The sequence below is a fragment of the Oncorhynchus kisutch genome, linkage group LG17, assembly GCF_002021735.2.
Source record: "Oncorhynchus kisutch isolate 150728-3 linkage group LG17, Okis_V2, whole genome shotgun sequence".
Taxonomy (NCBI): domain Eukaryota; kingdom Metazoa; phylum Chordata; class Actinopteri; order Salmoniformes; family Salmonidae; genus Oncorhynchus; species Oncorhynchus kisutch.
In genome coordinates, this window is record NC_034190.2 from 55,296,382 (window position 1) to 55,321,998 (window position 25,617).

Below are 25,617 nucleotides of genomic sequence, written 5' to 3' on the forward strand. Positions count from 1 at the left end.
CGTGGAATAGATGTTGATTTGACCTCTGTGCCCAGTGTGTAGCTATTCAGAGCTAAACATAGAGGCCACAAGTGTAATATTGTGTTATTGTATTTTATTCTATGCTATATTGTATTACTTTCTGTGTAAGAGCGTTGGCCTCTGCCAACGAACAGTTTTAGACACAAAATCCCATGACAACCCGTGAAGTGCTTATTTTGATATCGAACGAGATCATTATTTTTCTTTGAATATAATATAAGACAGCGATATTTCCCTAATAAAATGATCAATAGATGTGTTACTGTCTTCACTCTATATTGGGATGTGTGTTTGGGCCGTTGCCTTGGGCAACCTTGGTCCTGGATCTCTCGGTGCGTTTGCTTACACACTTTTCACTGTTTAGCCTCCCGTCAGCCCGCTTACTCACCCTGCAGTGCCTCCTTGGCGCGGTCTAGCTCCTGCTCCTTCTGGGCCAGCTGCACGCGGAGCTCGGTGGCTGAGAGCACGTCGGCGGAGCCGCCGCCGTGGCCCTCCTCCAGGTCCTTACTCAACATGTCCTTCATCTGCCTCAGCAGGTGCACCTCCTCCTGGAGCTGGGCCACCTCCTCCCGCAACAAAACTATGGAGGGAGACAAGGAGAAAGAGAGAGGTTAGGGCTCTATTTGTTATGAAAGGGCGATACTCTAAACTGTACTGTTAAGTAGGGAGGGAGGGACAGAGATAGTTAGTCCTGCATTGGTTATGGAAATTATGGTAGGCCTACTCTAAACGGTACTGTAAAACAGGTAGGAAGGAAGGAGAGAGCAGGGAAAGGAGCTAGGGAAAGAGATAGAGGTTAGGTCTCTATTTGGAATTGATGGTACACTAAACTGTACTGTAACACAGAAGGGAGGGAGGGAAAGAGAGACTGGGAGTTTAATATCACAGTTAATTGTTGGAATTAATGGTATCTCAGACTATTCCCTGCTCTTGTATAGCAACACATGGTAGGACGGAGAGATGGAGGTAGAAAGGGGGACGGAATGAGAGAGAGTTTATGTTTGTTGTAAATATTACTGCAAACTGCTGCCCTTTTGCATGACTGTTAGCTGTTGAACAAACACAGAGAAATTCAAAGCATGCCAATGAAGGGCATAGCAAGAAAGGCCTCCACTGAAATCATCACAGAAATCAACAGGACAAAGATGGTAAAGTGACTGAAAAAAAGCATACAGAAGAACAAAGGTTCAACTGTCATTATGTACAGTATTTAGATGCTTCTACATTCAAACAAACTGAGAACAAGACAGTTCTTCAGAAGGTGTGCTAAGATTAAACTCTGCAGCTAAAACATTGAATGATTTTCATACAAAGAAAAAAGTCCTACTTGGATTAACTGAGACTAATTTATAAAAGGAATGAGTTGAGTCATCCGGCTCAGGAGAAGCTGGAGAAAACAGCTCATCCCCATCTCAACTGCCAAATATCGAAATCAGACTATTCTCATGTCCCAGCGCCAATATCCCAGTAGGACACAGAAACGACACAATAATGAATGGGGAAATTGAGCAGAGAAACATAGGTCCAGTTACATACGCCATTTTCAGTGGAGTGCCAAGGTTAAGATGTGGCTCGACTAAAAATGATTGTGTGGCTCGACTAAAAATGATTGTGTGGCTCATTGCAGAGAGCTTACAATAGGATAATAATATTCACATGTTGGGCCATCTCCAAGAACATAACCTTATGCCTTACTTGATGAAGAAACACAAATGTCTGGATGCACATCCTCTGTAATAATCATTTGGCATTATTCCCTTTAGAAAATCCATTCCATCTACAGTTTACAAAGGGTTGCTCTATGAGTTCCACAAAAATTCAACATAATACGCTCAGAATTCACACGGGGATGACATCCATAACTAATGTCCATAACTAATGTCCTTATTAACTTCCACAGTGGCCAATCAAATCAAGACACTTTGGTTGTGTTTGTTGGCTTGATTGTTCCCACCCCCCCATCACTCAAATGGCACTACGGTCATGTGATCTCTTTCCCGTGGTGGGTGGCGACCTTTCCCTGGAGCGTCCATCTCAACCCTGCTCATTAGTGCCTAGTGGGCACGTCGCCCGCAGCTTTCCTAGCAATCTCCTCTCAGCAACTTGCTTCTCAGCTAACTGGGCTGACTGGAGACCGCTCTAGTATGTTTCCTGTTTCAACTGGGTCATGTTCCTTATGCACCAAACAGAGGATAACAGACAAACACGGTGGGACTACCTGTATTTGTCTAATAAGAAACGCTCCTTTTTAATTTTCAGTTGCAAAATGTTTCCGTTGCGTTCCCTAATGAACATCACCCTGCATTTGCAAATATACCACAGCATTGGCTTTACCACCTCTCACAGAATGCAGCTTGCTACTCATCACTTTGGAAGAGTGTCTTCTCAGAATCTATAACAAAGCTTTCAGAGAATGTCAATGCTTTTGTGTTACCTGCATCATGCTGTTATTCAGAACTTTCTGTACTTTCTATTTGTGTTCACCGACTGAAATGAACCTGTAAGTGGCTCCAGATAAGGGTGCCTGCTAAATAACTAAAATGTAATGTAAAAGGGTTATTAGGGGAGTGGTTGAATAAAACCACCGGCGTGGCAGTGCGTGTCATTATGCTGAGGTGTAGTTAATGGAGCCGATAATAGACGTACATTTTGCAAAGCATCCCAAGCAGTAATACTTCATTGGGAGAGTGAGACCACTAGCCATTTTGGAAACAAATTCACACAACATTTAGTAATGTTTGAGAATTGAATGACTTATTAAGTTAGCCTCTATTGATCGTGCTTGGGCAGCACATTAAGGAGTCATAAGGACGTTGCTGAGCACAGAATATTGGGTTTTATCTCGTCAACACACCACACAAATCATACAAAACAATTACAGGGCTGACTGAGGCAACGCTCACTTGGGTCGTATCCAATCGAAACTGATAAGCGCACGTTCCCAGTGGAAGGCAAAGAAGTGTTCCTGAACCGTTCACTGTAAGAGTAGTGGGTTTGAAGTTTATTATTTCACTGAGAAATGAACATAAAGGTATACTACTGTATCTGTAATAACCTGGTGAACCAGATACACTTTGATTAGATGTTACGTCTCACACCGCAAAACTCTGGGTATCAGGTTGATTGAATAGCATCTTTAGCCTTATGAAAACATACTATTGCATCAAAGTTGTATGTTAACTTCGTCAGAGGGGATGAGAGAACTAAGTTCACACACCCCGTTGAAAGAGACCTCCGGCAAGTACCCAAGCCATTTCTGATGTGTCTGTCTGTGAATACGTTACATTGTAGTTAGCGAGAGTCGCAGCCTCTCTGCAGGCGAGCGAAGCACTGAAACATTCCAGAATGAGAGGTGGTGGTGGCAGGGGAGGAAGATGGCAGCCTATTTGTCAGCGTTTATGCTTCCTTTGAGCTAGGGATGAGGCGAGCAAGCACCACAGCTCTGCATGACAAATGACACCCAGAGTGAGTCTCCCGATAAGTGCAATCTCTCCTGCTCTCCTTCCTTTCCTCCTCAGGACTATCTGGTTATTCACTATCATTGAGGCTGCCTGTGTAGTGGTATACTAAGGGGCTGGGCATGCGCTGTGTAGCTACTGCTCTTTTGATTGAAGCATAGTGGCACCCTCATGGCTATGGCCTTCACTGAGATGATAGTAAAATAGGAACGCATACTCTATATGTGGATGGATGTGAGGATGGATGTGAGCTTATGAGACAAATACAGAGTCACACCTGTGAGCTCAATAAACAACTCCTAGTGCAGTGCAGTTGAATCACTAAGACAGAAATGGCCTTGTGAGCAAAATAAAAACCTGCATAATAAACAATGTGATCTATAATAACCCATGCAGTCATTCAGTTTGCACAGCTAATTAGTATTCAATCACCCTGGCAGCCACACACGGTTGTGGCACAAAAGAACAGGGGCGTCATTGTGTCACTGACTCGCTTTTGATGCCTCGAGTGAAGCGACGTGTTTGCGCTTCTCCCCACTCAACATTGAAAAGCAAATCATCCACACAATCCCTTCGAACAGGCTTTCTCACTGATCGAGACCACTATTAGCATCATCAAAAACTCTTTCAAATCACAGGACGAATAGTAGCCTAGCTAGCTTAGCCCCTTTAGTGTCAATTCTTCACATGGACGTCAATAATGTACAACAATTCAAGGTTTTTGACTGTCAGACCTGTGAGTCCACAGAATGTGAGAGGTGTGTGATAGACGGTGGATGAAGTTGGTACGATACTGAAGATAAAGCAGTAGCAGTGTTCGTTTGCTGTGGAGCAGCACTGTTAGCGACGGTTGGCTACATGTAAACGAATGAGAGGAATCTGTCAGGGCTGTACATTCTCTCCTCAGGGTTTTGAGGAGTAATGAATCTTCCACAAGCCGAGCCTTCACCGCCACCTGTTCCCCACTGGCTAATACATCCAACTAATTTGTGCTAGCTAACACGCCTGCCAAGTGGCAGCTAGCAGCTATCTCACAAGCCAAACAGGGGCTTGCTTAGCATAGTCACAAACCTTGAGGTAGCACCTGACTCCAGCCAGTTTGAAATGAACTACTGAAGTGGACCTAGTACACTTGCCAAATGGAACAAACTCAACTGCCTCACTTCAACTAGTACACCTGACTGACCGCTCATCGGTCAAACCATGACTTAACTACAAATTTGCGCTTTCAAAATGATCAAGTTGGCATATCATACTTGAGCTAGCACATACATCAACCTTTGGCCAGCACCCAACCATGACTCCAAGACTGATTGAAACTTACTCTTATACAGTCAGTATATAAGCTACTAGGTCTACAACCAAAGCAGTGCTATATGATATTTTGTGTCATTCAATGCCCACAGCACATTCACGGTAAGTTTAAAGTGCATTATACAAATTCAAATCATTTGGGTGTTAAGATGTTGGTAAAAAAAAACATTATCATTCTGAGGTTTCAAAGGGACACAATTGAGGCTAATGACCAATGAAATTTGGCTGCTTGCTTGAAACTGTGAAATATGTGCATGCATTAACACCCCTCCATCCCTCCAGCCACTCCTCTCCAATTCACCAAGCAAATCTGCTTCTACTTATCATGATTCATAGAAACAGTAAATAAGATATGTCCATGTAAATGACTGTTTAAACGAGTGTATTTGCATAATGGCAGCCATCCTTCAGTTGCTATGCAATGGGATCAGTACATTATGGGACTGGTGTTGCTATCCCCAGTGTCTCTGATGCACTGATGGAGAGATAAACATGACTCTCGCACTATATCAGACAGTAGTAACAAGTACGTGTCAGTTATAAGATGGAGGATAGTCAGAGCTGACAAGACACCAGCTATAAAACCAAAACATCAGCACCTCTGTGGGAATTCTGAATCAGCTAGCCCTTTCCTGGTATGGAAAAACATGGATATAGTGATATAAGAAGATAATGCAAATATCACAACTACACTTCCCTTGCCTGCCTATCCAAACTCCTTGCTCTGGCTAACAAAATACTATGTGGACGCTATTTTATTATCCGCAGAAGATCTGAGTACCTACCCAACGTTTTCCAGAACGTAAACACATTTGAACCGTTCTGATTAGTCCCAGAAATAGATGGGTTGGGCCAGAGCCAGAACATGCCACTGGACCACTGGACCATGCTGTCCCACTTTCATTATTGGCTAAAGCAGGTAAAGCAGCGTTTAAAAACATACTGCTACTCTGATTGGTTAGAGATGATCCAATCACTGACTAATTTGTTTTGTACAACCCCCTCATTTTGACATCACCACAAACAACTTCAACAATGGCAGTCTCAGACTGAAGTATGTAGCGAACATAAAGCAGTGGAAGAATTCAGTTTGAGTCGTCAGGAAAACACTGTTCACTGCACTTCTACACAACTACACATCTTCACATACCAGTAAGCTTACGTCAATGCCACATTGTCTCTATCAAGGCTCTAGTTCATTGTGTGGCTAAACAAACATTAAGTCTATGAAAATGTAAGCATCACTCTTCAAATTTTCCTGCACACCTTTAAGTCTCCATCATTGGTTAACAACAAACAATTGGGAGAGAGAGTGAACAGTTTGCCTTTATACTACCTTAAAATAACCTTAAATCATTGCAATGAGTATCTCATTCCGCTGCACCTCAGACTGTTGTGCACTCCTTTCTCTGGGTTTTCTGTGATTAGCTTTCTCTCCCTTTACCTCTCTCTCTCCTCTTCCTCTCTCTTCCAATAGAAACAGTGGAGATTCTCGAACCTTACCCGTGTGTATGAACGGTCTGGCAATCTGTCAGAAGGCTGAAAAGATTTGGCATGGACCCCCTATCCTGTTGCCTAGTTACTTTACCCCTACAGTACCTTCACACCCTTTAGTTTTTCCACATATTGTTGTGTTACAAAATGCGATTTAAATTGATTTAATTGTAATTTTTTGTCAACGATCTACACAAAATACTCTGTAATGTCAAAGTGGAAAAAAATCTCACATTTGTAAAAAAAAAAATTATATGATAAAGAAAACACTAATATATGTTGATTAGATAAGTATTCAACCCTGTGCGTCAATACATGTTAGAATCACTTTTGGCAGTGATTACACCTGTGTCTTTCTGGGTAAGTCTAAGAACTTTGCACACTTGGATTGTACAATATGTGCACATTATTATTTTTTTAATTCTTCAAGCTCGGTCAAGTTGGTTGTTGATCATTGCTAGACAGTCATTCAAGCCGATTTAAGTCAAAATTGTAACTAGGCCACTCAGGAACATTCAATGTTGTCTTGGTAAGCAATTCCAGTGTATATTTGGCCTTGTGTTTAGGTTATTATCCTGCTGACAGGTAAATTGGTCTCCCAATGTCTGTTGTAAAGCAGACAACCAGGTTTTCCTCTAGGATTTTGCCTGTGCGTAGCTCTATTCTGTTTATTTTTATCGTAAAACTCCCTTGCCGATGGCAAGCATACCCATAACATGATGCAGCCACCACCATGCCTGAAAATATGAAGGGTGGTACTCACAGATGTGTTGGATTTGCCATTTTTTGCAGTTTTACTTTAGTGCCTTATTGCATGTTTTGGAGGTTATTTTTTTGTACAAACTTCCTTCTTTTCACTCTGTTATTTAGGTTAGTATTGTGGAGTAACTACAATGTTGTTGTTCCATCCTCCGTTTTCTTCTATCACAGCCATTCAACTCAGTAACTGTTTAAAATAGTCACTTTATGATGAAATCCCTGAGCGGTTTTCCTTCCTCTCTGGAAACTGATTTAGGAAGGATGCCTGTACCTTTGCAGTGACTGGGTGTATTCAAAGTGTAATTAATAACTTCACCATGCTCAAAGGGATATTCAATGTCTGTTTTTTGTATTTATTTTTTTACCCATCTACCAATAGGTGCCCTTTTTTGTGAGGCAATGGAAAACCTCCCTGGTCTTTGTGGTTGAATCTGTGTTTGAAATTCACTGCTTGACTGAGGAACCTTAGAGATAAATGTATGTGTGGGGCACAGAGATGAGGGACTGTAGTCATAAAAAATTCATGTTAAACACTATTATTTCACACAGTCCATGCAACTTATTATGTGACTTATGCAAATTTGTACTCCTGGACTTATTTAGGCTTGTTATAATAAATGGGTTGCGTACATAGTTACTCAAGACATTATAGGTTTTGCTTTTTAATTCATTTGTAAAAAAAAATTGAAAGACATAATTGGACTTTTATATTATCGGGTATTGTTTGTAAGTCAGTGACAAAAAGGTCAGGCTTTAACACCAAAAAATCTGGAAAAAAGGGTGTGAATACTTTCTCAAGGCACTGTATCTACCTAAATTACATCATAAAACTGCTCATCAGCATAGTACCGGTACCCTGTGTATATAGCCAAGTTATGGTTACTCATTGTGCATTTATTCCTCGTGTTATAGTTGTTTTGTGTAATTTTTTCGATTTTTTTCTCTCAGCTTTGTTGGGAAGGGCCTGTAAGTAAGCATTTCACTGTTAGTCTACACCTGTTGTTTACGAAGCATGTGACAAATAACATCTTACTTGATTTGATTTGTCAATGTCTGGCGGCCACGAGGCTGCTGAAATTGGACTTGGCTGGAATGGAAACTGAGGTCTAAATTGATAGGGAATGACAGCAACTGTCTAGAGGGGGGTGCATTTTTTGATTGTTTTTCCCTCTTCAGACTGAGTGAAAGAGGGAGATGGGGAGGGGGGTTCAATTGGGGAGACATGTCCCTGTAGAGTTCTCGTTCTGCTGACTCATTGAGTGGGGAACGGGATGCTAAGGTGTAGCAGAGTGGAAATTCCATCCCAATCTGGGTGCAACCTTACAACCTCTTTGCACACCAACACAACGCCACTCAAGAAGCATCGTCAATACCTCTGAGACCAGAAAAGCCTTTTGTGGCTCTGGCGCAATGGTACTTATAGGTCTCAATGTCACTGCACAATAGCTATCAGACACCTAGTTAACTTTGAATGGGGTATGGTAGTCGTTGCCAGGAACTGCAACGCTGCTGGGTTTTTCACACGCAACAGCTTCCTGTGTGTTTGGGAGTGTAACCCAATATTAGGAAGGTGTTCTTAATGTTTGGTACACGCAGTGTAGGTCCTTGAAAGCTTTTCAGAATAGCTCAGTCTTTAGCTGTGCCTTAAATGAGGCCAGCCTCTGTACTCAACTTGAGTGGGTGGAGTCACTGATGTGATCTTCCTGTCATCTCTTACGCCCCTTTGGCTAGTACGGTGGAGGAGATCTTCGTGGTCTGTTGATATCCCTCTAGTGGTGTGGGGGTTGTGCTTTGGCAAAGTGGGTGAGATTATATCCTGCCTGGTTGGCCTTGTCTGGGGGTATCGTCAGACAACTGGTGTCCTGTGTGGCCACAGTGTCCCCGGACCCCCGGCAGCATCTATGCTGCAATAGTCTATGTGGGCTAGGGCCAGTCTGTCCTACCTGGTGAAATTCACCTGTCTTAACTGGTGTCCTGTGTGAACTTAAGTATGCTTCCTCTTATTCTCCCATCTCTCTCTTCCCCCCGTTTCAACTGTTCTGCCTGGTGCTATGGAACCTGTTCACCGGACCTACTGTTTCCCTCCCTCCCTCTGAATGCTCGGTTATGAAAAGCCAACTGACATTCTCCTGAGGAGCTGGCCCGCTGCACCCTCTATAACATGGGTGGGCAACTCCAGTCCTCGAGGGCCTGATTGGTGTCACACTTTTTTCCCCATTTCTAGCAAACACAGCTGATTAATCAAATTGCATTCTAAGCTGAAGATCATGATTAAGTGATTATTGGAGTCAGGTTTGTTAGCTGGGGCTGGGGCAAAACTGTGACACCAATCAGGCCCTCGAGGACTGGAATTGCCCATCCCTGCTCTACAACCACTGTGATTATTATTTGACCCTGCTGGTCACCTATGAATGTTTGAATATCATGAAGAACGAGCCAGTGAAAGTTGAACAGCACTGGAGTGATGTGCTCGGGGTGTGAGGTGTGAGTGAGGACACGTGCAGCACAGTTCTGGGAATATTGTAGCCTTCTTAGGTATTTGGCAGATGCACCAACAAACAGGGCATCACAATAGTCCAGAAGGGATGAGATAAAGGAGTGGATGAGTCCCTCAGTTGCAGGCTGTGGCAACATATGTCATAAAAATCAATGGAACATTGCCAGGTTATTGATTTTTTACTTTGGTCACTTTGAGAGTGACTGTCAAATATCAAATCAAACTTTATTTGTCACGTGCCAAACACAACAGTGAAATGCTTATTTACAAGCCCTTAAACAGCAATGCAGTTCAAGAAGAGTTATATATATATATATATATATATATAATATATTTACCAAATAAACTAAAGAAAAAATAATAAAAACTAACAAAATAAATTAATGAGGCTATATACAGGGTGTACCGAGTCAATGTGTGGGGGTACAGGTTAATCGAGGTAATTTGTACATGTAGGTACGGGTAAAGTGACTATGCATAGATCATGAACAAGGCAGTTAACCCACTGTTCCTAAGCCGTCATTGAAAATAAGAATTTGTTCCTGACTTGCCTAGTTAAATAAAGGTAAAATAAAATAAAATAAACAGCGAGTAGCAGCAGAGTAAAAACAAATGTAATTAGTCCGGGTGGCCATTTGATACATTTTTCAATAGTCTTATGGCTTGGGGGTAGAAGCTGTTAAGGAGCCTTTTGGTCCTAGACTTGGCAGTCCGGTACCGCTTGCCATGCGCTAGCATAGAGAACAGTCTATGACTCCTCTGACACTGGTTATTATATTTGTCCTGGATGGCAGGAAGCTTGACCCCAGTGATGTACTGGGCCGTACGTACTACCCTCTGTTGCGCCTTACTGTCAGCAGTTGCCATACTAGGAGGTGATGCAACCGGTCAGGATGCTCAAGATGGTGCAGCTGTAGAACTTTTTGAGGATCTGTGGACCCATGCCAAACCTTTTCAGTCTCCTGAGGGGGAATACGTTTTGATGTGAGGGGCTTGCGTGGCAGACTTGTTGTTGCCTATCCTTACCACCTGGGGGTGACCCGTCAGGAAGTCCAGGATCCAGTTGCAGAGAGATGTGTTTAGTCCCAGGGTCCTTAGTTTAGTGATGAGCTTTGTGGGTACCATGGTGTTGAACACTGAGCTGTAGTCAATGAACAGCATTCTCACATAGGTGCTCCTTTTGTCCAGGTGGGAAAGGGCAGTGTGGAGTGCGATTGAGATTGCATCATCTGTGGATCTGTTGGGGCGGAATATGAATTGGAATGGGTCTGCGCTACACGGGATGATGCTGTTGATGTGAACCATGGACCAGCCTTTTAATGCAATTCATGGCTAGCGACGTGAGTGCTACGGAGTGCTAATCATTTATGCAGGTTACCTTAGCTTCCTTGGGCACAGGGACTATGGCGGTCTGCTTGAAACATGTAGGTATTACAGACTCGGTCAGGGAGTGGTAATCCGTCTGGCCCGCGGCTTTGTGAATGTTAACCTGTTTGAAGGTCTTGCTCACATTGGCTACCGAAAGCATTAATCACACAGTTGTATGGGACAGCTGGTTCTCTCAAGCATGCTTCAGTTTTGCTTGCCTCGAAGCGAGCATAAAAGGCATTTAGCTCGTCTGGTAGGCTCGCTTCATCGGGCAGCTTGCGGCTGGATTTCCCTTTGTAGTTCGTAATAGTTTTCCTCTGGTTGCAGATGTGACATGTTGGTAGAAATTAGGTAAAATGGATTTAAGTTTACCTGCATTAAAGTCCCCGGCCGCTAAGAGCGCCTCTTCTGGATGAGCATTTTCTTGTTTGCTTATGGTCTTATACAGCTCTTTGAGTGAGGTCTTAGTGCCACCATCGGTTTGTGGTGGTAAATAGACGCGTACTAATAACATAGATGACAACTCTCTTAGTAGATAGTGTGGTCTACCACTTATCATATGATAATCCACCTCAGATGAGCAATACCTCGAGGCTTCTTTAATATTAGACATCACGCACCAGCTGTTATTGACAACCGTCCCGCGTTAGGGGGACCGATCCTGTAGAGGTTATTGCCTATCAGGAAGACCACTGTCTTTTTGTAGTTTATCTGCAGGAAACCCAGCTTCATCCACACTTTGAAGTCCTGCAGGCAACTGACCAGGAGTGCATTGGCAGTGTCAGTGTTTGTGGAGACATACAGCTGAGTGTCGTCAGCATTAAGGTAAAAGCCCAGTCCGTGTTCAATCAAGATGTTTCCCAGTGGTAGCATGTAGATACAAAACAGTAGTGGTCCTAGGTCCGAGCCTTGAGGGACCCCCAGTTGCAGAATTGTTCATGAGTTGAGGGAGCTTGCTCACAGTAGAGAACAGCACCCGGTAGTTACCACTGCCATTGCTGATGAGTTAGGAGTAATAAGATGTCCGAGCTGCATTTAAGGGCTCTTTGTGTTTTTTCTTACGTTTGTCATACATCTGCACATGTACTGTTTGCTCAGTCTTTTTATAGTGTCGTTCTAGACAACGGCCAGTAGATTTGCGAGAGAGTAGCTCAGCGAGAAGATTGGAGAAAAACACCAGGCAGATTTTTAAAGGAGCAACGTCATCCAGTGTGGAGGCCAAGGCAGTGTTGTATTGAGCCACAGAGTCAGTAACAGGCAGGTTGGAGATGGATTCAGTAAGCTGGGTTGTGTTTATAGTTTTGAGACACCTAAATGAATGGGGTGTTTCTGGGGCTGAGTGGGTACAGGAATACCTAGAATGAAGGTGATGAATTTGTGGTTGGACAGCTGTGACTCATTTCCATCCAGTTTGGCCAGATCCACCCCTGTAGTACAGATCAGGTCCAGAGTATGGTCTTTGTTGTGGGAGGAAAAGTCCACATGCTGTTGGAGTCCAAAGTTGGAGTCCAGGACATCAGCCAGGAGAGTAGAGAGTGCAGTCAGGAGAGTCGACATGTATGTTGAAATCACCAAGCACTAGCATAGCAGGGCACAAGGGGCTCAGGTGTATTAGTAGCTCAGATAGTTTAGAAAGAAGGTCAGAGTAGAGCTTAGAAGGCCAATAAATCAGCACAGTTAGTACTGATGCATATGGTTCTAACAACCAGTAGTTCAGTCTGGTCACAAATAGTTCCCTTCTCTTATCATGGTGTCCCCTTTGACCAAAGCAAGTCTATATATATTGACAGGCCCGGATTAAGAAATCATAGGCCCCGGGGCTGTGTTGTTTTAATACTACAAAAATGACCGAAATGAGTGGCAACTTTAACACTGACAAACTGAGATGAATCTCTTCTTGAATTCAAACAAACAATAGCCCAGGCCAATGAAGTTACACACAGATTGTACAATATTAGTAGGCAATTGATATACCAGATATACAGTGCATTCAGAAAGTATTCAGACCCATTCACTTTTCCACAGTTACGTTGCAATCTTATTCTAAAATTGATTAAATAAAACATAAATCTACACACTATAACCTATAGTGTGTACAAAGTGAAAACAGGTTTTTAGAAATAAAAACATAAATAACACATAGGTTTTCAGACGCTTTGCTATGAGACTCGAAATTGAGCTCAGGTGCAAACATTCTGTTTCCATTGATCATCCTTGAGATGTTTATACAAGTTGATTGGAGTCCACCTGTGGTAAATTCAATTGATTAGACATGATTTGGAAAGGCACACACCTGTCTACATAAGGTCCCACAGATGACATTGCATGTCAAGAGTAAAAACCAAGCCATGAGGTTGAAGGAATTTTCAGTAGAGCTCCGAGACAGGATTGTGTTGAGTCACAGATCTGGGGAAGGGTACCAAAATATTTCTGCAGCATCGAAGGTCCCCAAGAACATAGGGGCCTCAATCATTCTTAAATGGAAGAAGATTGGAACCACCAAGACTATTCCTAGAGCTGGTCGCCCAGCCAAACTGAGCAATCGAGAGAAAAGAGCCTTGGTCAGGGAGGTGACCAAGAACCCGATGGTCACTTTGACAGAGCTCCAGAGTTCCTCTGTGGGGATGGGAGAACATTCCAGAAGGACAACCATCTCTGCAGCACTCTACAAATCAAGCCTTTATGGTAGAGTGGCCAGACGGAAGCCACTCCATAGTAAAAGGCACATGACAGCCCGCTTGGAGTTTGCCAAAAGGACCAAAGTGGAAATAAGCTTTTCAGCTTTAATGTGTTATCATTGATGATTTTCTTAATTGTATGTGGCGGTGCCACCGGCTCGAGCGCCCTTATGTATTTCAAAAAATTGTCTCATAAATTCGATCAATCAATCAACCTAAAGGACTCTCAGACCATGAGAAACTATTTTCTCTGGTCTGATGAATCCAAGATTGAACTTTCAGCCTGCATGCCAAGCTTCACGTCTGAAGGAAACCAGGCACCACTCATCACCTGGCCAATAAGTATGGTTGTGGCAGCATCATGTTGTGGGGAGGTTTTTCAGCAGCAGGGACTGGGAAACTAGTCAGAATCGGGGGAAAGATGAACGGAGAAAAGAACAGAGATCTTTGATAAAAACCTGCTCCAGAGCGCTCAGAAATCAGACTGGGGCAAAGGTTCACCTTCCAACAGGTCAATGACCCTAAGCTCACAGCCAAGACAATGCAAGTGTGGCTTCGGATAAGTCTCTAACAAAATGTGGAAAAAGTCAAAGGGTCTGAATACTTTCCGAATGCACTGTATACAGTACCAGTCAAAAGTTTGGAAACACCTATACTCACTCAAGGGTTTTTCTATATTTTCACATTGTAGAATAACAGTGAAGACATCAAAACTATGAAATAACACATATGGAATCATGTGTTTAAAAAGTGTTAAATAATAAATATATTTTATATTCTTCAAAGTATCCACCCTTTGCCTTGATGACAGCTTTGCACACTCTTGACCTTCTTGACCAGCTTCACCTAAAATGCTTTTCCAACAGTCTTGGAGATCCCACATTCTGTGCACTTGTTGGATGCTTTTTCTTCGCATGCTGGTCCAACCCAACTCATCTCAATTGGGTTGAGGTCAGGTGATTGTAGAGGCCAATTCATATGACGCAGCACTTCATCACTCTCCTTCTTGGTCAAATAGCTCTTACACAGCCTAGAAGTGTGTTGGGTCATTGTCCTGTTGAAAAACAAATGATAGTTCCACTGAGCGCAAACTAGATGGGATGGCGTATCGCTGCAGAATGCTGTGGTAGTCATGCTGGTTAAGTGTGTCTTGAATTCTAAATAAATCACAGACAGTATCACCAGCAAAGCACCCCTGCACCATCACGCCTCCTCCTCCATGCTTCACGATGGGAACCACACATGCGGAGGTCATCCATTCACCTACTCTGCGTCTCACAAAGACACAGCGGTTTTTGGTTCCAACCAAAAATCTACAATTTGGACTCATCAGAGCAAAGGACAGATTTCCACCGGTCTAATGTCCATTGCTCGTGTTTCTTGGCCTGAGCAAGTCTCGTCTTCTTATTGGTGTCCTTTAGTAGTTTCTTTGCAGCAATACGACCATAAACGGACAAGCCTGTCACGGATCCCTCCGGAACTTTCATCACGCACACATGTCCCCTATTCCCACTGATTAGTATTTGTATCTATGTGCCCTTTGGTTTCCATGGTCTTGTCGATTATTGTTACTATGTGTGTTGGTGTGTGTGAGTAACTGTGCTGTGTGTTTGGGATTTCGTTCCCTTGTGGATTGCGCAGATGATTACAGGTCTCATCCCGTGCGTTAATAATTGTGTGTGTGTGTTATTTATTCAAGGCACTCCTCACTCTTTTGTTTTGTGTTTCAACCCTGTGTGCTGTGTACGTGTTTGTTTGGTCTTCGTCCCCGTGCCTTTCCCCGGCACGTCATAATTTGGGAGAAATAAAAACCCTATTACGCATTCCTGTGCCTGTCTCCTGAATCCTTTATACCAGCATGACAAAGCCACCATGACAGCTACAGTGCCAAGAGATCATTCCTTCAAAACAAATGAGTCTTCTAAAGAATGTGACAGTGAATAACAGGAAAAGATGCCGTGTTTATGGAAGGGTTCGCTAACAGGGCTCCTAAACATTCCTCCTCTGAGATTGAGAAGGCTATCTAAGCCTTATCCAAGGCGCTCAATACAAGAACCATTGTATGAGAGCCAGGAAGAACAATAGAACTACCCATAAGAGGAAAGTATTGAATCAAAAGGGGAATGAAAGAATAGTCCGGGTCAGGAATGCGGCGAGCGGCAAGTACATTCTTGACAGGAGGTAACAGCCTACTTCCTCCTGTTTGTTTTGGACTTAGCAGCAGTCGAGCTATGGCAATGCGGTGCTTGAATATCAAATTCAAACAGATGGGCTCGGTAAAATCATTAAGAGATAATCTTGCAGAGTAAAGCTTAACCTGTCTCAACCACCACTTTAATTAAGAAGATGTCATATTCCAAATATAGTCTTATGAGTTCTATCATTAAATCATTTACTTATTCATGACCATATTATACAAGAAGAAAAAGTTATTTCAAAAGATGAATAAACCTTTACGAAACTTCAAGTGAAGTATTAGCAAATATTTTACCCCCTAGGGCTCCCAGACAACAATAGACTGAGCCATGGCCTCCCTCGTGAACTTCATCTCTGTCTCATCACTGATGATGCCTGAAGACTTGAAGAGACAGTTGCACTGTGCTGTGGGTATATCAATTAAACTTAGATGGCCATGACAGGCTCTGTCTCTGGCCTAATTCCAAACCAATCCCTCGCTCCCTATCCCTAGGCCCCTATTGACTCAAGTAGATCTGAAATGCTTGGCAAGGACTAATAACACATTGTTGATACCTATCCAAGAGATATATGAGGAGAAGTGAAGGGTTTAGAGATAGGGCCAAGAGATTGATTTGGAATTGAGCCTCTGTCTGTCTCCATGGTTGTGCCATTGTGCCAATGCGTAGCGAACACACCAGAATACTGCACACTCACAACAGTCACATTTCTCCCATCCCATATGCTCTTCTCTAGCCACGGAATGAGAATGAGTTATACTTAATGGATTTTATCATTGATTCCACAGTACATTAAAAAGTCAGTCTTCAAACCCACGGTCAGTGAGAGAGAGATTGAAACAAAGTCCTTGTTCAAGCGTGGTGGTTTTTACATATGCAGAAGGCAATGGCTCCTTTTCAAGGTGATACATTCTACCTGCCTTGGTAATAAACCAAACAGAAATGTCTGCAATTTCCAAGGTGGGACTGCATAGGGATAACACACCCCAAAGCCTGGTTAGCTCTGGCAGTTGTGGGAATGTTAAGCACGCCCTTGCTCCAGTGAATGTGATTCTCGATGTGACTCTCGGAAGAGGTTCATCTTAGAGGTTAAGATGTGAAACAAATGGATGTGTCACTAGCATTTTGAACTGTAAGTAAAAGCCCTGCTCCACATTGCTCATATAGCCGTATAACTATGGTCATCTCTATATTAAAAAAGTAAATAGACCTATTTAAAAAGTGGAATTGTTGTGAATGCCATATTTAACCAACTGGGGTGGGAAAGTTATTGAGAGGTGTGTGGTGGTGGGAGGTATTGCTTGACCATGTCCCCACATGACTTGCACAGAAAGACACACACACACGTTGGATGGGGTATTGATCAATGTTGCCCTTTGTAGGTCAGCTGTAAGCATTAGCCCAAGGCTGCCCTTTCAGTCTGGGAGGGATACACGAGGCTAGTCTGTCTACTTCAGTTTAGGTTTATGGAAGAGTCACATACTGCCGCACATACACCGTATTTGATATTGGCTTTATGCTGCTTTACAAGGGGTTACCTGAATGACAACATAACATCATGCTGTATGGGTTGATATAGACAGCATTCTGTATAATATAAATAACACAGTAATCATGACCTTACTGACCACACACACACACACACACACACACACACACACACACACAACCATATCATTACGGGCCATTGATAGTGAATCCATCAGTGGCTGTGGATCATAGCGCTCACTGGCTGAGCTCTGACTACTGATGAAGGCAGTGTTGCTGCGTCTGGAGAGTCCTCTCTGCGGATTAGCTAGTCAATTCACATAAGCAGAACAATCAGCTGGAGACGCCTGAGGACATTACAGGATCGGGCAGCGTGACGAAAATGAAAAGTGCAGGGGACACAGCTCCGGGGGCACTCCATTACAGAAATCCAGCAAACATTCCTTATTGATGGAGACAGTGATGAGGGGGGAGTCGGGACTCATTTATAAGAGAGATAGGGTTGCTCACATTAACACTCATTGATGAGCTGGAGTGTGCTTTCTGCAGAGGCTACACCACTACCCCCACTCTGACATACAACCGTAACTATATGATGACAGTCAAAACATAGAGATGATGAAGATTCTAATAACATTCACAACCTGAGTATAGAGTTAAACCTGTAAAGCCAATTCATTGTGAGAAATGCCTCTGAAATTTAGCAGGCATGATCATCATGTATGTCAGGGTTAGAACTGCAATACACTCACAGTAGGCAACTACACACAGTTCAGACACACAGCAGGACAGACTAGTGGCCAATGCCCAATCTAGCAAATACTACATCTAGCCCGAAAAATCTGCAGTCTAACATAAAGGAATGTGACATGCCCCACACTGGCAAAAGTATTTCATGCTCCAGGTCCCCAGAGCAATGAGGGTTGCACTTTTGGGAGTGTGTTTGGAGAAGAGCGTGACAGACAGTGACTGAAAAACAGTCCAGTAGGAAAGATTAGCTATTTTCCCCAATCGCATACCTACCAAATCTACTCGCATCACCCTAGAGGCCAAATCTTGTCTGTCGATTGTATCAGCCAGACTGGCCATGGCCAGCACACATCTCAGCGGTGTACGCACTTTCATTTTTTTCTCTCTCAGGGACTAGTTAAAGAAAGACAAATTGAATGCAGAAAGGATATGTACACACGCTCAGTCATTTATACTCCCAAATAATGAAGGTTTATTTGTGATAAACTGAGCGTGGCTGACTGCGTTGTGAACTATTAAGAGGGGTGCAAGTGTAGCATTACAGAATTTTTATATAGAAATGTATTGTGTAGAACAGATATGATTGTCTTTCAGGTACAATAGGGAATCATGTCAGCACTATTCATTACATTTCTATCTGCAATGTTTAACAAATTTACCCCTGGTCTATAGCGCAACCGGCACCTATTCTCTCTAGTCTCGACCCTCACTCCCTCACTCCCGACTGTAATCCCTCCACACTGTTCACAGTTAGCTCCCATGTGTGTCAAGCGTGACAACACAAACACTGGGATTAAAATCATTCTGAGCCTACAGATGGACTGATACGTTGGAACTACTTTTTAACCACAGTGATGTGGTTGTCATGGGGATTAGGGAAAGAGGATTCCATAATATGACTGTGCTCCTATCATATAATTAATAATTAGAATACTACAATGGACATGAACCTTCTTATGATGGGCCAAAAGTCAGCCATGTTGGTCAACCATGGTTTGCCAGTGCTGTGATAAGAAATTGTGTAAATCAATGAATGTGAAGAATGTACAGAGCATTTGGAAGAACAGTCAGACCTCTTGACTTTTTCCAAATGTTTTACGTTACAGCCTTATTCTAAAATATATAATTGTTTTTTCCCCCCCTCATCTATCTACACACAATACCCCATAACGACAACGCAAAGAAATCCGAACCTTTACTCATTAGTTTGTTGAAGCACCTTTGGCAGAGATTACAGTCTTGAGTCTTCTGAGTATGACGCTACAAGCTTGGCACACCTGTATTTGGGGAGATTCTCCCATTCTTCTCTGCAGATCCTCTCAAGCTCTGTCAGGGCAGATGGGGAGTGTCGCTGCACAGCTATTTCAGGTCTCTCCAGAAATGTTATATTGGGTTCAAGTCCGGGCTCTGGCTGGGCCAATCAAGGACATTCAGAGACGTGCTTTGTCTTGGTTGTGTGCTTACGGCCGTTGTCCCTGTCTGAGGTGCTGAGCGCTCTAGAGCAGGTTTTCATTAAGGATTTTTCTGTACTTTGCACCATTGATGTTTCCTTCGAGCCTGACTAGTCTCCCAGTCCCTGAAAAACATCCCCAAATAATGATGCTGCCGCCACCGGGCTTCACTTTAGGGATGGGTATTGGCCAGGTGATGAGCGGTGCCTGGTTTCCTCCAGACGTGACGCTCGGCATTCAGGCCAAAGAGTTCAATCTTGGTTTCATCAGACCAGAGAACCTAGTTTCTCGTGATCTGAGACTCCTTCAGGTGCCTTTTGGCAAACTCCAAGCGGGCTGTCATGTGCCTTTTACTGAGGAGTGGCTACCGTCTGACCACTCTACCATAAAGTCCTGATTGCTGGAGTACTGCAGAGATGGTTGACCTTCTGGAAGGTTCTCCCATATCCACAGAGATGAACCCTGTCAGAGTGACCATCGGGTTCTTGGTCACATCCCTGACCAAGGCCCTTCTCTCGATTGCTCAGTTTGGCTGGGTGGCCAGGTCTAGGAAGAGTCTTGGTTGTTCCAAACTTCTTCCATTTAAGAATGATGGAGGCCACTGTGTTCTTGGGGACCTTCAATGCTGTAGACATTTTTTGGAACCCTTCCCCAGATCTGTGCCTCAACACAATCCTGTCTCGGAGCTCTACTGACAATTCCTTTGACCTCAAGGTTTGTTTTTTGCTCTTACAGGCACTGTCAACTGTGGGACCTTATATAGACAGGTGTGTGCCTTTCCAAATAATGTCCAATCAATTTAATTTACCACAGGTGGACAAATTTACCACAGGTGGACAAGCAACAAGGTATTTCATTTTTTATACATTTCTAAACATTTCTAAAAAACTGTTTTTGTTTGCCATTATGGGGTATTGTGTGTAGTGATGAGGATTTGTATTTATTTAATCCATTTTAGAATAAGGCTGTACCATAACATAATGTGGAAAAAGTAAAGGGGTCTGAATACTTTCCGAATGCACTGCATTGATGCTACAGTGAACTAGCAGTTAGTCAGGTATAGATACTCCTAAAAATACCACCAATGCCAGAAAACGCTCTAGTCAAATTACAGAGACAAAAAAATACAATCTCAGAAAATAATTACTCCAAACTTTTTCTGTTGTGTTTACAATGAAGGCAAATGGATGCACTAATGAGTTATTGCTTTACAGCTACGGTGAGAGAGGAGATAGACATTACTGTTTTATTTTTCATTCCTCTTCTTGACATATTATTATTCCAGGCAGAGTGTCTAGAATGAGAATGGGTTGTATTGGGTCAGGGAATAATTACTTCAGTGGGCAATGTGCTGCAGTAGAATAGTCATTTGAAGAGGAAATTGATGCTCTGCTTGATCATTTTCTATATGCTATGAAAGCGAAAAACTAATCTAAGATGGCGGTACTGAGTCTTGCCACTCTACAAGCTCTGATTCTGTGTCTCTCACTTTTGTTGGTGTTTTTTCGTATGGAGGTCTACATATTTACACAAATATAGTCATTTGTAACTAAAATCAGTAAAAAAATAAACATCCTCTCACTGTCAACTGCGTTTATTTTCAGCAATCTTAACATGTGTAAATATTTGTCTGAACATAAGATTCAACAACAGACAAACTGAAAAAGTTCCACAGACATGTGACTAACAGAAATGGAATAATGTGCCCAAGAACAAAGGGGGGGGGGGTCAAAATCAAAAGTAACAGTCAGTATCTGGTGTGGCCACCAACTGCATTAAGTACTGCAGTCCATCTCCTTCTCATGGACTGCACCAGATTTGCCAGTTCTTGCTGGGAGATGTTACCCCACTCTTCCAACAAGGCACCTGCAAGTTCCCGGACATTTCTGGGGGGGAATGGCCCTAGCTCTCACCCTCCAATCCAACAGGTCCCAGACGTGCTCAATGGGATTGAGATCCATCTCGTCGCTGGCCATGGCAGAACACTGACATTCCTGTCTTGCAGGAAATCAAGCACAGAATGAGCAGTGTGGCATTGTCATGCTGGAGGGTCATGTCAGGATGAGCCTGCAGGAAGGGTAGCACATGAGGGAGGTGGATGTCTTCCCTGTAACGCACAGCTGCAACGACAAGCTCAGTCCGATGATGCTGTGACACACCGCCCCAGACCATGACGGACCCTCCACCTCCAAATCGATCCCGCTGCAGAGTACAGGCCTCAGTGTAACGCTCATTCTTTCAAAGATAAATGCGAATCCGACCATCACCCCTGGTGAGACAAAACCTCGACTCGTCAGTGAAGAGCACTTTTTGCCATTCCTGTCTGGTCCAGCGACAGTGGGTTTGTGCCAATAGGCGACGTTGTTGCCGGTGATGTCTGGTGAGGACCTGCCTTACAACAGGCCTACAAACCCTCTGTCCAGCCTCTCTCAGCCTATTGTGGACAGTCTGAGCACTGATGGAGGAATTTTTCGTTCCTGGTGTAACTCGGGCAGTTGTTGTTGCCATCCTGTACCTGTCCCGCAGGTGTGATGTTCAGATGTAACAACGCCTGCACAGAATCGGTACACGTGGTCTGCCACTGCGAGGAGGATCAGCTGTCCGTCCTGTAGCGCTGTCTTAGGCATCTCACAGTACGGACATTGCAAGTTATTGCCCTGGCCACATCTGCAGTCCTCATGCCTCCTTGCAGCATGCCTAAGGCAGGTTCACACAGATGAGCAGGGACCCTGGGCATCTTTCTTTTGGTGAGTCAGTAGAAAGGCCTCTTCAGTGTCCTAAGTTTTCATAACTGTGACCTTAATTGCCTACTGTTAGTGTCTTAAGCTGTTAGTGTCTTTACGACCGTTCCACAGGTGCATATTCATTAATTGTTTATGGTTCATTGAACATGCATGGGAAACAGTGTTTAAACCCTTTACAATGAAGATCTGTGAAGTTATTTGGATTTTTAAGAATTATCTTTGAAAGACAGAGTCCTGAAAAAGGGACGTTTCTTTTTTTGCTGAGTTTACTTAACATCAGGGAGAAATCATTTGGAGTCAACAACATCCACAACATATTTCGTTACCTGTGGAATTACTGACTAACAACATATCTGGGCAGTCACTGCCTACAGCTGGGAATACACCCGGACATGGAAGCGAGCCGGAATACTCTACCGGCCCCCTCTGCCTGCCTTGCTATTGTCAAACGTCCGATCACCCAGGACTCTGCCATATCCCCCTCGGTTTTGACCATCTACCGAGCCAGCAGGTCAATCAAATTCTCTCTAAAATGAATAGACGGTGGTATTTGCTTCATGATTAATCAGCGCTGGTGTACCAACTCCACAGTACATCCACAGGGATACCTTCAGCACGTCATGTACCACACTCGATGAGTACATAGACCCTGATGTCATATATCCGGTTCCGTATAGAGACGTGTAATCCCATAAAAACTGCAACGTCATACGACAACAACAAGCCCTGGTTCTCAAAATAACTATCTTTACTACATAAGGAAAATAACTCCGTAAAATATGAACTTGAAATCAGACAAATATGAACCGTGCTCTGCAATTAGGAAGGCCAAAACAAACCACATAAAAACTAGAAGCACAATTCCTTGCCAATGACTCCAGATCAGTCTGGAAAAGCTTACAGGATTCACCATAAAGGAGGATGAGGTCAGAACTGTTTTCAAAAAGCAAAACATAAGGAAAGCAGAAGGGCCGGATCAATTTGCCCAGCCGTGCTCCACCACTGTGCAGAACAACTGGCTCCAGTGTTCACCGGCATTTTTAACACTTCCTTATGCCAGTGTGCAGTACCACAGTGTTTTAAAGTATCCTTCCTTCTTTATGTCCCCAAATCACCCAAAACAACCTAACTCAACGACTTCAGAACAGTCGCCCTGACATCTGTGGCCATGAAAGCATTTGAAAGCCTAGTCCTGGCCTACTTAAAGCCATGCACATCCCCATTGATGGATCTACTCATTTGCCTACAGAGCTAATAGGTCTGTTGAAGATGCTGTCAACACAGCACTCCACTGCACACTGCAATCCCTAGAGACACCTAACACCTACTCACGCATCCTGTTCATAGACTGTAGCTCGCCTTTCAATACCATCAATTCCCACAAACTATTCACTAAGCTGTAGGACTTGAAGTAACAAGCCATTACCAGACAACTACCAGCAAACAATATTTGCCAACACTAGGAGGAAACAGAAGAGTCAGAGCACAGCATCTTCTCATGAATGACCGAAGACTGTTTCCTTCATGCTATTTGGCATAGCATTTGCTCGGTCACACAAATTATCTCTCACTGTATACAATGTAAATGTGTGTGTGCGAGCGTGCATGCGTGCGTGCGTATGTTTGTGGGTTGTTCAAACACAACCTTTTTCCTGGTGCCAAAGGCTAATAGAGCTAGTTGTGTATTTGTAGGTTGGGCCAAACATGAGGGCAACAAACTCTGTCCCCTTTGATATTTAATCAAAGAGCTCTGTTTAAGTCTGCACACATACACGCACACACACACAAACAAAGGAAATTGTGCCAACAAGTCGACCTTCCGTCAAACATGAATGATAAAACAGCCTTTCTTGGCAGAAAAACGTGTGATTAGTTGCTCACACTCACAGGCCTTTCAAAAGTCCAGCCTTGAAAACAAAAATATACTAGCAAATACATTTTTTCCAAGCCTTGGCAAAATAATCTCAGTAGCATCTTGAAATCCCCGGGAAACTCTTATTTTAACGAGAATAGTGCCATTTCTGTTTCCAGTGAAGATGAAAACATTGGTAGTTCAGACGCACAGCACACCTGCGAATGAATTTAGTGCATAAGCCGCACAGTAAGGAAGTCTGTCACTGCTCAGTTTTTTGTCACCTTTTCAGAGAGGTGTATTGTGGGAGGGAAACCCTATGTCTCTGTGTTTCGTCAACTGAGGTAGAGTTAATGGAAAATAGCAGGAGGCATACCGAAAGTCAGTGGGATGAATGTTAAAAGCCACAATGGCCAAATACTTCTCGTTGGTGTAATAGAAATGTGCTGAACCAATGTTTAGCAAAGCCTTTTGCTTTAAAACTACATCCATGGGCATGGAAGAATTGGAGGGTGGTTGGATACTGGACTATCCACTAAAATATTATCCTTTGTCTTACAGTCAAGAATAGAAGAAAAGGTTCAACCTAGAATGCCATGTGAAACAGATAAAACACATTCTAATGAAAAATACTTTGACTAGATTTTGCCCATCACTGCTTCAGCAAAACATGTCCAACTATCTAATAATAATACAATTGCTGTAGATTATACTGTCACGCCCTGGCCATAGAGAGGCTTTCAATTCTCTATTTTGGTTAGGCCAGGGTGTGACTATGGTGGGCATTCTATGTTCTTTTTTCTATGTTTTTGTATTTCTTTGTTTTTGGCCGGGTATGGTTCTCAATCAGGGACAGCTGTCTGTCGTTGTCTCTGATTAAGAACCATACTAATGTAGCCTTTTCCCACCTGTGTTTTGTGGGTAATTATTTTTCTGTTTGTGTGCACCTCGGTTGGGTCATGTTCTTTGCTGTTTACCTGTTTGTTTTTTGGTTGTTTCGGTTTCACTTTCATTAAAAGATGTGGAACTACATGCACGCTGCGCCTTGGTCGATTTATGACAGAGAGTTTGAGGATAGCGAGCGTGACATATACACTGAGTATACCAAATATTAGGAACACCCCCACCCCCCCCTTTGCCCTCAGAACAGCCTCAATTCATTGGGCGATGGACTCTACAAGGTGCCAAAAGCGTTCCACAGGGATAATGGCCCATGTTGACTCCAGTGTCAAGTTAGCTGGATGTCTTTTGGGTGGTGGACCATTTTTGATACACATGGGAAACTGTTGAGTGCAGCGTTGCAGTTCCTGGCACCTACTATAATTCCCCATTCAAAGGCACTTACATTTCTTGTCTTGCCCATTCACCCTCTGAATGGCACAAATACACAATCCATGTCTCAATTGTCTGAAGGTTTAAAAATGCATTTTTAACATGTCCCCTCCCCTTCATCTACCCAGATTGAAGTAGATTTAACAAGTTACATCAATAAGGGATCATACTGTAACTTTCACCTGGAATCAGTCTATGTAATCACCTGGTCAGTCT

General features: G+C 43.2%; 1 protein-coding gene across 9 annotated transcripts in view; it reads right to left on the bottom strand.

The window, feature by feature from the left end:
- The window catches only part of LOC109907939 (kazrin), a 209,951-nt gene that overhangs the window by 41,485 nt on the left and 142,849 nt on the right, over window positions 1–25,617 (bottom strand). For all 9 annotated transcript variants that reach the window (XM_031794110.1, XM_031794109.1, XM_031794111.1 and 6 more), the window contains one exon: window positions 410–601. In XM_031794110.1, coding sequence (XP_031649970.1) covers window positions 410–601 — 192 coding nt within the window. The remainder of the gene's footprint in view (window positions 1–409; window positions 602–25,617) is intronic.